Raw genomic sequence first — 11,786 nt, 5'->3', positions numbered from 1 at the left:
GGAACTTGCATGTCCCCCTCACGCTGGCTGTTTGGAATCCGAAATCCCACAGGCTAAAGGGCTCCATCCCACAAGACGGAACCCGCTGCAGATGCCAGCTGCCAAGGGGTGCCCAGGCCACTTGCATTCCTACCTGGCTGATGAGAAATTGAGGGTTCCCACAACCGCCTCTCAGGTTCAGGAACGTGCTGGAATGACCCACAGAACTCAGGACAACACGTTGCTTGTATGTGTCAATTTATTATAAAGGATGCACCTCAAAACAGTCAAACAGAGGAGATGGAAGAACAACAAAAAAATAATTGTATGGCTGTGCGGGGGTGTTGGGGGCTCCATGCCATCTACAGGTGCCACTGGGTAACCGGGGGATTTAGTAACCTGGCGCTTCCAGCCTGCAAGATGACTTCTTGCAACCAGCAAGTGCTCAGTCAACGGCGTGCAGGGGTTGGAGGTGGAAGGGGAGCACAAGGAACGTGTGCACGGAGGGGGTCAAGCCCCGGACACGTGGCAGCCACACATGGCCATTCAAATATTCTGATCTTGGAGAGAAGAGAGAGTAGACTGACGGAGCACACCACGCCCTGAACACACCCACACCAGGTCACTGCGAAAGCTCCCAGGAGGGGCAGGAACCACAACCTCTGAGCCAGGAGAACCGCCAGGCATCAGAGGAAGGACGGAGGGGGACCCAGGCCCACGGGGGGTGAGGATTCTCCCAGGGCGTTGTAAGGTCTGGGGACGGGGAGAAGGAACCCTGCCTTAAAAGTGGGGAACGTTCTGCCATTCAGCAGACTGGGTTGGGGCAGCAGGGGCTGAGGAAGAAACCCGCCCTTCCTCGCTGGAGCAGGAGGCTGCGGACTTTTTGCAGATCCAGAGTCTGGCAACATCGCATTTCTGGTCATTCCAGCCACTGTCCGTAGATTCCACACAGTCTTCGTTCTCGAAGTTGTCTGGCTGATTTTGGCTCCAATGCTTGGTGAAGCTGCAAAGCCCGTGCAGGGTGTGAGTCTCTGCCCTCGCCCCTCTACACAAACCGTGTTTCCACCTCCTGTGAACTTGATGCTTTAGCACCTGCCCTACATCCGTATGCCGGACAGGCATGGCCATGGACAACCCATAATACGCCTGAGACACGGTGCCTTGGCCTCCTGCCCCCCCTGTCGTACCCCTCCTTAGGAGGACCCCTTGTCCCGGAGTGGGGGAGATTTGCAAACACACACCCACCGATCCAGAGCCCACACCCCACCACCTCCCTTCCTGGGCTCTCCAGTCCTGGCCCCTGTCCCCCTGTCCTTATCACCCCACGGCCAGGTGCCAGACAGCTGGGGGAAGCCACTATGCCAGAGCCCATGGAAACAACTCCAGCTAGCCAATCCTAAGGCTGCTCACCCTGCCTCACCCGTTCCTTCCCAGAGACCCCGCACTTCCTGTCTGTCCCTCTGCCTCAGAAGCGACCCCTGGGCTTCCCCAGGTGACCCACCCTAGTGTGATGCAGGCTCTGCCTTTGGGATCTGTGAGTGTGACAAGGTGTCTTTACAATGGCAATTGTCTCCTGAGCTGTTGGCCTTACCATACCTCCGACTGCTACTCATACACTGTATTTTAAAACACCTGCCCCGGCGACAAGCTCCTCCTTCAGCTCTGATGGTGGAACTTTAGGCGCCGACATGAGCGCTGCTATCTGAGCGTGAGTATGAGACCACCTTCCTCAGATCGGTCAGGACTTGAGAAAATCCCGCCCTCTAAGCCCCAGGGGGTCAGGGAGTGGGGCAGGATCCCCAGGGAAGCTCCCAGAGCCCCCACCCCACGGGATAGGTGTCCCCTTCTCCCGGGATCTACCTGGGCGGCAGAGGCGAACCGTCCACCCACTGCCACGTGCCTTCATGAGTCAGGTCGGACATCCCAATCCAGGAGAATCGGTTCCTCCCGGAACTCTGCAGCTGTAGGAAGTTCTGGGAAGGGGATAGAGGAGGACTCAGAGGGCAGCTGTGCTTCCCATTGGCCAGGCTCAGTGTCTTCCCATGTCCTGGCAGGAAGTGCTGCTTTCAGTCTAACCTTCAACCTCTAGTATACCGGGTCGTGAGCCCCCACATGTCTGAGTCCCTCACATCTGTGTCCCAAGCACATGGGTTCTGACTTACACACCTACGTGCACTGCTGGTCTCTCCTCACAGACACGTGGAAATACTGTATTTTTTTGTCTTTTACACGAATTCACTTATGCCTGGGTTTTATGTCCTGGAGCCATTTTATTCCAGTTGCGGCTTGTGGGCCAAGTTCAGCTCTTGAGCTCCGCAGTGAATAAAATCACATCAGTAACTTGAAATCAGCCACAGTGGGAATATTTACACCAGGGAAACTGGCAAACCCTACACCTGACGACTTATTTTCCCCAGAGAGCTGCTTGTCAGGCATTTGCCAGCCACCACTGGGGCTTACGTACCTTCGCTGTGCTCCCCAAAGCGTTCACAGGTGTTCAGAATCTGTCTCTCCTTGCACGGTGCTCGAGCCCCCCTGTGTGTACCCTTCTCCTTCTGCCTTTCCAAGTGAACAAGCAGCCCCACTGCCAGACAGTCCTCTCTGAGCACCTGCAGCCAAGCTGGCCAGTGGCCACCTGCATGCCCCAGACCAGGACAAGGCCCCCATCAGGTGTACCTGCTCCTCTTCGCCTTTGACGACGACCAGCTGGGCCCCCACATCCCGGCAGGCGGTGATGGAGTCGTTCCAGTTCCGTTGGGAGTAGGAGAAGAAGTAACAGTTTCCTTGGAAGAATGTCCAGTCCCAGGGACAGGGGCGACACAGGTGGTCTGTTGGGGCAGGTGGGCCAGGGCTGGGACCCAGCTGTGCATGCTTAAAGTCCTGCACTTGCCAGCCCTTCAAGCCCTTGGGGGTCGTGGCCCTTCCCTGACTGTTCCTGCTGGGTGGGACACTCCCCTCTCCACATCCTGAGACGCTCCCCATCCCCAGGAGAACCCAGGACTCCCGGCCCCATCTCCTCCAGACTGGGAGTAGTAGGGGCTTTACAGCTCAAGCCAGCAGCCAGGAGACTGGCTTCACTGCTCTCCTGCAAATACCAACTGCAATCATGCCCCTTACCCTGTGATCCCATTTCACAGATGTGGAAACTGAGGCTCAGAGAGGGTTGGTGACCCTAGCAAAGTCTCAGCACATGGAGGCCCGCTCAGGCCTAGGACCCCTGGTGACTTGTCACTCACCAACTGCAGCCTTCAGCTGGGTCAGTTCCTGGTAGATCTCATCCTGCCTGGACCTTTCTGGAAACTCACAGACTCCAGCCTTCAGCTGGGTCAGTTTCTGGTAGATCTCCTCATGCCTGGACTGCTCCTGCCCCAGGGAGCTGGGGAGCTTGGAGACTGTGCCAGGAAAAACGGAACTGCAATTATTTAACACCTACTGTGTGCCATGCCCTGCACTGGGCCCCCAGGGTTATGGATTCTGAGAGCCAAGGTCTTGGTTAATCCCCTTTGAAGATGAGGAAGACTGACACCCTGAGAGGGCAACACAGAAGCCCAAGGGGAGCCAGGTCCTTCCTCCTCCTCCTCCTCCTTCTCCTTCCTCTCTACCCCTCCCCTGCGCAGAGTAGCAGGGCCCATGGGAGAGACCCCTGGAAACCCCAAGGGACCCAATGGCTTCCAGCCCCATCTCCATCCAGGAACTGACCACGCCTGGCTCTTTACACACCAAAGAGCCAAACCTGGGACCCAGACCAAAGAGCATTCCTGACCTTGGACGACGATGGTCACCAGGAGCACAGCAAGGAGCATGAAGGCCAGAAACAGCAGCACTAGGGGGCTGCGGCCCAGACACCCTGTAGGGGGTGGGGGGAGGAGGCTTGGCCTAGCACACCAGTGTCCCCACCTCAGCCTGGCACAGAGACAGCCTGGCCCCAGCACCCACCTCCCCAGGACCCAGGAATCCAGACCCCCATCCCCCACTCCCCCAAGGCCCTAGAGTCCCCGAGGCTCTCTCCATCTTCCCTGCCCCCTAACTCTTCTCTACCTGCAGAGCTTCTGGGTCCAGGAGTCTGGTGTGATCCTAAGTCTCTGGCAAAAAATCCACTGCTGCTGCCTGTCAGCCGTTCCTCCTCTGAGTGGAAAGACATCCACTCAGAGCCTGGGCAAGCTGGGGCCAGAGCTGGCCATCCCCTGGGCCCCCTCCCTGCACCCCACAGTCCCACCCCAGCCTCACCCAGGAGACCCAGCTCTTTGGAGTCACTCATGTCAACTCACTGTCCCACAACGTCCAGGTCTCCTGGGAACCACGGTTTTCATTCCCCACCCCAAGATCCTCACTCCTTAAATCTGCTGTCGCACAGGAAGAGAAACAGGAAAGTGGGTAGGGACACATCACCAGAAAGGCCGGTGGGAGTGGTCAGGGAATGGATGGGCCAGACCTCCCAGGAATTTCAGGGAGGTCGTGAGGGGTGGTCTGGGGTCCACAGGGAGAAGGACTTGTCCACTCATGACACGCCCGGGCTGTGTGACGCTGTCAGTGAAATCCAGCATCTTGTAACAGAAAGCTACGTTGTTACACCCTCCACTTTGGGCAGGGGTGGGCAGGCAGCGCCTCCATGTTTCCTGGAAGTACCGGCCATCTGACCTCTAGTCTTTGCTGCCTTGTTCTGCTGACGTCTCCATTTATGGTGACTTCTGCTGACTTGGGAGTTGGGGCTGAATGACAGTTACTTGTTTATTTAATGCCCATTTCAGTTGAGCACTTCCCTAACTGCTTTATACAGTCATTCATTTGATCTCCCTAACGTGTGGCAGGTCATACACCCTCCACTTTAAAGAAGCGGGAAACTGAGGCACTTTGAGGTTAGGTGACTGGCCCAAGGTCACACTGCTAGTAAGTGGCGGAGCTGGGACTGGAACCGAGACAGTGTGTCTCCACAGTCCACACTGTTAAACAAAGAGAGTCAAATAGTATCACAGAGGAAACAAAGAAAGATTCATAGAACCTTTATTCAGAATCGTCCCAAACTGAAACAACTCATGTGGCCAACAACAGTTGAATGAAAAAAAAAAAAAACTGTGTTATATTGACAGCGTGGAATACTATACAGCAATGAAAAAGCAAAGTACTTGGGTGCAATGCGCACTACCTGGGGAACAGACACGCCTGGAGCTCTGACTTGGGGGGAAAGACGGTACATGGGCAACGTATGTAACCTGCAATTCTGTATCCCCCATAACAATAAGATGAAATAAAAAAAAAAAAAAGCAAAGTACTGATACATGCAACAACATGGATGAATCTCACAAAGGAGTGAAAGGACCCAGAGAGAATGAGTACTTTGCATAAGATTTGATTTCATAAGACTTTCAAGAAAGGGCGGAACCGATCTTGATGGGAACTGAAAATGGGGTTACCTGGACGGAGCCGGTGGAGATTGGCCTGGAGCGAGTGGAATGGATTCTTCTGTGTGATGAAACATCCCACATTTTGAGCAGAGGACGCTTGCAGGCATGAATCTGTATGTCAAAATGTCTTGAGCTGCGTACTGCAGCCTGGTGCCTTGCATTGTAGGCGTGTTCTACCTCAGTTTAACAGTGGACAGGGCAGCGGCAGTATGTGATGGCTGAGTAGAGGCACGCAGGACTTGTCCCCTCCTCAAAGAAAGTAGAGAGTAGAGGGTCACACTTCAATTTGAGCATCGGGGAGAGAAAACTGGAATTCAGCAGAGAGGTCATAGGAAACACTTGAGGCATGGAAGGACATGGGCATGTCCCCCATCCAGCTGTCGGGCCACAGTTCACTTGCACCCACTGTGACCACCACCACTGCTGCTGCCACCCGAGAATGCCAGCCACAGACCTGGATATTGTCCTGGCCTATCCTCACCCCGCCTCATCAGACGGCCTGACAATGGCCCAGAACAACTGCCACCGGCACCCAAGCACACTGTCCAGAGACCTGGGTTCACCTCACCCACTGGCATCTGCACCTTCCTCCCAGAGGCCCAAGGACAGGTACACTTGGGCTGATGCTGGTGCCACTGGGATCCAAGGACTGGCCCACCTGGTGCTCCTCTCCCCAGCAAAGCCTCACCACAGCCTCCACTCACAGCCCCAGCCTAAGGCACTGAGGACATTACAGACACCACTGATGCGATTCACATCCAAAGAAATCATACAGACATTACACTACTGCATGCGCCCAGAAGCAAAGCTAAAGTGCCCGTACCCAGCTAACACCACAGACATGTCAACAGGGAAGTGTCTTCCCCCATGAAAGCCATTGCCAAATATTGGAAGAAGTGACGGTTACACCAGATGCACAGATATCAATATAGGGACACAAGAAACAGGAGAAAGCAAGGAAATATGACATCTTCAAAGGAACAGAATCACTCTCTAGTAACAGATTCCAATAAAGTAGAAATGTATGAAATGCCTGAAAAGGCATTCAAAATAATGATATTAAAGAAGCTCAGGGAGATACAAGAGAGCACAGATTGGCCAGCTGTGGCGGCTCACATCTGTAGTCCCAGTACTCTGGGAGTTTGAGGCAAGATGATTGCTTGAGGTCAGGAGTTAAAGTCGAGCCTGAGCAAGAGCAAAACCCTTTCTCTGCTAAAAATAGAAAAATTAGCCAGGTGAGGTGGCCCATGCTTGTAGTCCCAGCTACTTGGGACGATGAGGCAGGAGTATCAGTTGAGTCCAGGAGTTTGGTGTTACTGTGAGTCATAATGATGCCACTGCACTCTACCTGGGGTGATGGAGCAAAACTCTATCTCCAAAGAAACAGACAAACAAACAAAACAGAGTGAACACACATAAACAATACAAAAACCAGCTGGATGTGGTGACATGTGCCTGTAATCCTAGCTACATGGGAGGCTGAGACGGGAGGATCACTTGAGCCCAGGAGTTGCAGACTAGCCCGGGCAACATAAAGAGATTCTGTCTCCAAAACAAAACCAAAAACGCAAAGAAATCACAACAACAATTCATGATATGAACAAGAAACTCACTAAAGGGATAGATACGGTAAAAAAGAACCAAACAGAAATCCTGGAACTGAAATATTCAATGAATGAACTAAAAAATACAATTGAGGTCTTCAATAACAGATTAGATGAAGCAGAAGAAAGAATTTCAGAACTTGAACTTATGTTTTTTGAAATAACTCAGTCTGACAGAAAAGAAAGAAAGAAAAAGCACTTGAAAAAAGCACGAAGAAAGCCCACCTGACATATAGGACGCCATAACATCACCAAATATTTAAGTTGGGCAAACCCGTAGAGAAGGGAGGTATAAAGGCATAGAAAACCTACTTAACACAAGAACAACTGAAAACTTCCCAAGCCTAGAAAGTGATTTAGACATCCAAACACCAGAAGCTCAGAGAATTCCAAATACATACAGCCCAAGGTCTTACTGAACACACATTATAGTGAAACTGTCAAAAGTCAAAGACCAAGAATTCTCAAAACAGCAAGAGAGAAGCATCTGGTCACATATAAGGGAACCCCCATCAGAATATGTTTCAAGTTCCCAGGCCAGGAAGATTTGCTGACCAGAACTTTGCAACTTTCTGTTTCACTGAATCATCCATCCCTTTTGAGCTTTTTTAGAAACAGCTGAACCTCCTTGCAGCCACGAGATAACTTCAATGCCATACACCCCCTGTTTGTTCAGAGAAATCAAGATAAGTAGCACCCCACCATTGAGCAACATACTCCCCACATCTCACCTGTGCACAAGACCAAACAAATGACCAATACTAACCCCTAGCTCATACTACTAAAATCTCCACTCTGGGAGAGGTTTATCCTCCATTTTTTGATCATGCGATGTAGGTGGCAGTATGATTTCTCACTGCACTTGCGTGCTCTGCACTCTGCCGCAAACATGCAATGGTGCTCACTCACTGCGTGCATTATTCATTTCACCTCTAGAAAATCCCCTGACCCAGTCAGTTGGGGAGGCAGATTTGAGGCAGTTCTTCCACATCTGGTTGATGTCCTCTGCAATAAGTCTGCTTTCTTCCTTCTCAATCGTCATTGTCTCAGTGACTGGTTTTCTGTGCGGCGAGCAACTGAGCCTAGGGAAACGCCCTTTGTGGGTTTGTAAATGGTTCCTCCATGTCTTTGCATGGCTTGAGAGCTCATTTCTTTTCTTTTTCTTTTTCCTTTTCATTTTCTTTTTCTCTCTCTCTCTCTCTCTCTTTTTCTTTCTCTCTCTCTCTCTCTCTTTCTTTTCTTGCTCATTTCTTTCAGTGTTGAATAATGCTCCATTGTCTGGCTGTGCCACAGTTTATATATCCACTCACCTACAGAAGAACATATTGGTTGCTTCCCAGTTGGGCAGTTATGAATGAACTACAATGAACATGCCTGGGCTGGTTTCTGTGTGGACATACCTTTTCAGTTTCTTGGAGAATTTTAAACAGGGAGTCGAGGGGTGTCATGGAGGGCGGGAGGCAGATATGGAATCTTTGTAATTTACACTGCATCTCTGAGATAATTTTGTCCTTTTCTTCCATTTCTTCCTGAGTTGTTTAAACTCTCTATTTTCCCCTATTTTCTATTCTGCTCCCTTCAGCACTTGGCTTTTTCAATGTGTGGATTTTTGATTGAAGGTCATTTTTCATGTCCTCAAATGCTTGTTTGACTGTGTTTAATTTTTATGGGTGTGTTGTCCTAACAATGTTCCTGGGCTTCACCAGCCTTTTGTGGCGGTGGGGGGGGGGCAGGGGGGAAGGCAGGGGAGTGGGGGTGAGTGTTTTCCTCATTTGATTTGCATGGATTTTCATTTACCGAATTTTTGCAACTACTCAGTATGGATTCAGCACTTTTCTTTTGTTCATTTTTAGTTACTGGGTTGTTTGTACAAAAGACCCGGATTAACAGCACCGCCTTCTGTCAATATAGCAACGTCAACTTATTTTAGTGGAAGCTTCTGTTTGTCTTGTTGGCCATGGGGATGGATGGTGAGACCTCCAGTTTTGTGGTTCTCTTTTGTCTTGAAGGGCCCTGAATATTCTGTATTTACTTCTAGCTCTGCACTCTTTATTTTCACCTTTCCCCACCCAGGATCTATGCTTCTTTTTTTTTCTTCATTTTTTTTAGAGGCAGGAGTCACTGTTGCCCAGGCTTGAGTGCGGTGGTGTGATCATGGCTCACGGCAGCCTTGAACTCTTGGGCTCAAGCGATCCTCCTGCCTCAGCCTCCTGCGTACCTGGGACGACAGGTGCACACCACCACACCTGGGGAATTTTGTTATTTTTATTTTTGTAGACATGGGGTGTCACTCTGTTGCCCAGGCTGGTCTCAGACTCCTGGCCTCAAGAGATCCTCCTGCCTAAGCCTTCCAAAGTGCTGGGATTATAGGTCTGATCTCCGAGCCTGTCCCCCAGGAGCGTTTTGAAGACTACCTCTTAGTTCTTGTACGTTTCAGCATTGTCTGTCTTCGAGTTAAGCATGCATCTGCCTGGCTGTGCTTTCTCCTCTCATTGTTTCGCGTTCCTTTGGGAGGAAATAACTGGAAGTCAGACATTTAAGTGGCTGAGTGAGCACCAACATCCTGACCACTGTAGGGCACTTTGACATTTTTCATGGATGTTATGATACAGATGGACAATTTGACTAGCATCAGACCACAAGAGCAGTACTTTTAGCATTTTCTAGGCTTACAGGGAACTTGAGTTGACCTTATTTGCCAACCTGAGTACTGACCACAGGCAAACAAGTGAGGAGTCGTTGGTGGAGGGTGAGGTACAGGGCACCAGGGATTATGACATCAACAAACCCACTGGTGTCACAAGAGTGCTAAGGAGACCGGGCACAGTGGTGCACGCCTGTAATCCCCGCACTCTGGGCAGCCGAGGCAGGAGGATCGCTTGAGCCCAGGAGTTTGAGGTTGCTGTGAGTTAGGCTGACGCCACGGCACTCTAGCCCAGGTAACAGAGCAAGATTCTCTCTCAAAGAAAAAAAAAAGAGTGCTAAGGAAAGACAAAGTAATAGTTACTATTTTAGCTTTATTCACAGCAGCCAAAGGGAGGAAACCACCCAAGTGCCCATCAGCTGATGGATGGAAACACGAAACGCGGTGTCTCCATACAATGAGATGTTTATTATTCAGCCTCAAAAAGCACGGAAATCGGACACATGCTAGAGCATAGAAGGACCCTGGACGTCATGCTCAGTGAAACATGCCAGACACAAGAAGTCACATATTCTGTGTATGTGAAATATCCCAAATGGGCTATATGTGGAGACAAGAAGCAGAAGAGTGGTTGCCATGGGTTGGGGGGACGGGGAAGGAGCAGTGACTGCTCATGGGGATGCTGTTTCTTTTTACCAGTGCTGGAATGTTCTGGAACTAGATAGTGGTGGTTGTTGCACAACCTTGTGAATGTCCTGAATGCTACTGAATTACACACTTAAAAATTGTGAAAATGGTAAATTTTATGTGTATTTTACCACAATTAGAAAGAAGTTAAGGCCGAGCACGGTGGCTCCCACCTGTAATCCCAGCACTCTGGCAGGCTGAGGTGGGAGGATCACTTGAATTCAGGAGTTCGAGACCAGCCTGAGCAACGGTGAGAACCCATCTCTACAAAAAATAGAAAAAAAAATAATAACTGGGTGGGGTGGTGCACACCTGTAGTCCCGCTACTTGGGAGGCTGAGGCAGGAGGATTGCTTGAGCCCAGGAGTTTGAGGTTGCTGTGAGCTATGATGATGCCACAGCACTCTACTCAGGGTGAGAGAGCGAGACTCTGTCTATAAATAAATAAATCAGTAAAGTGAGACATAACTCATTGAAAAAATTTTTTCATTTAATTTCCTTCTCAAGACTATAGGGGCAAAGTGTTCAAATGTATGGGCCACCCAGGTATTAGTATAACTTGAGCCCCAAGATTGACGAAGTCTGTGAATTTTTGTCAATTTGTGCATTTTAGCAAATTATAAATTTAAATTAGAACCTATGTTGCAGAGGCACAAACGCTAATCCATGTACCTCTTTTAAAAATCTTGTTGTTGCCTAAGTTCTTTAGTATAGAACTGTGAATACTGAATTTCCAACTGAATCAAATGATGGAATTTGATTTGGTTTGGTCATGTATGTTATATACATAATGTGTCTATCATATATTTGTATTAAAACCTTATGTATGTAAATATAATTTATTGAATTGACAATTATCCCCTCCTCTCTAGGAGCTTATTCATAAATCAATAAATAGTCCAGGGCTGATAGTATGTCTGCTAAACCTTGGCGTTTGCTCAGTACTGGCCTCAAGCGATCCCTTAAGTTTCCCCTTTTCTTTTCTTGGGGTCTTGTAGCTGCCGAAGGCGAAGGGCTCTTGCTTTTTCCTTTTTCTTTTACATATTTTTTTTTTTTTTTGGCTTTTAGCCACCAGAAGCTGAGGCTCCTAGTTTCGGTGCCTCCAAGCAGGAGCTTCTCTCTGGGACAGTCCCCACCACAAGAAAATCAGTCCCTTCCCCTCTCTCCCTTTCGTTCCCTTTTAAGTAAAAACCTTTACTTTTATTGTATGTCTTTAGACACAGGGTCTCGCTCTGTCGCCCGGCTGGAGAGCAGTGGTGCAATCACAGCTCAGTGTCACCTGAACTCCTGAGCTCAAGCTGAGGCTCCCGACTCAGCCTCCCTTTAAGTACCTGTTAAGTAAAGTCTTGAGAATGGCTTGTATTTCTAGGTGGCTAAAAGTATACACATTTTCCCTTTCCCCTCTGTCTCCGGGTGTTCACCTGACAAGCTCCACCCCCCGCCCCCTGTTGCTGTCACTTTGCAAATGGTC

At 49.8% G+C, this 11,786-nt stretch overlaps 1 protein-coding gene across 1 annotated transcript; it reads right to left on the bottom strand.

The window, feature by feature from the left end:
• Window positions 1-255: 255 nt before the first annotated feature.
• On the bottom strand, window positions 256-4,296 carry LOC138390434 (CD209 antigen-like protein 2). Its single transcript, XM_069479318.1, has 7 exons — window positions 4,207-4,296; window positions 4,018-4,104; window positions 3,743-3,826; window positions 3,216-3,371; window positions 2,656-2,807; window positions 1,840-1,952; window positions 256-982 (listed from the first exon to the last, which is right to left on the bottom strand). Exons 1-7 carry the CDS (start codon window positions 4,235-4,237, stop codon window positions 760-762), a joined length of 846 nt encoding a protein of 281 aa, XP_069335419.1. The 5' UTR covers window positions 4,238-4,296; the 3' UTR covers window positions 256-759.
• Window positions 4,297-11,786: the final 7,490 nt, after the last annotated feature.

Source organism: Eulemur rufifrons, chromosome 2, assembly GCF_041146395.1.
Source record: "Eulemur rufifrons isolate Redbay chromosome 2, OSU_ERuf_1, whole genome shotgun sequence".
NCBI classification, from domain to species: Eukaryota; Metazoa; Chordata; class Mammalia; order Primates; family Lemuridae; genus Eulemur; species Eulemur rufifrons.
Note: the sequence above shows the minus strand (reverse complement) of the source record. Positions and strands in the feature narration are given on the sequence as shown.

What these genes read in the sequence shown, in the direction of transcription:
- LOC138390434 (XM_069479318.1), bottom strand. Translation starts at nt 4,237, where the DNA reads ATGAGTGACTCCAAAGAGCTGGGTCTCCTGG. An exon ending in TGGACCCAGAAGCTCTGCAG is followed by an intron (nt 3,827 to 4,017) that starts GTAGAGAAGAGT and finishes CACCCCCTACAG; the next exon opens with GGTGTCTGGGCCGCAGCCCC. An exon ending in GGTTCGCCTCTGCCGCCCAG is followed by an intron (nt 983 to 1,839) that starts GTAGATCCCGGG and finishes CGGGCTTTGCAG; the next exon opens with CTTCACCAAGCATTGGAGCC.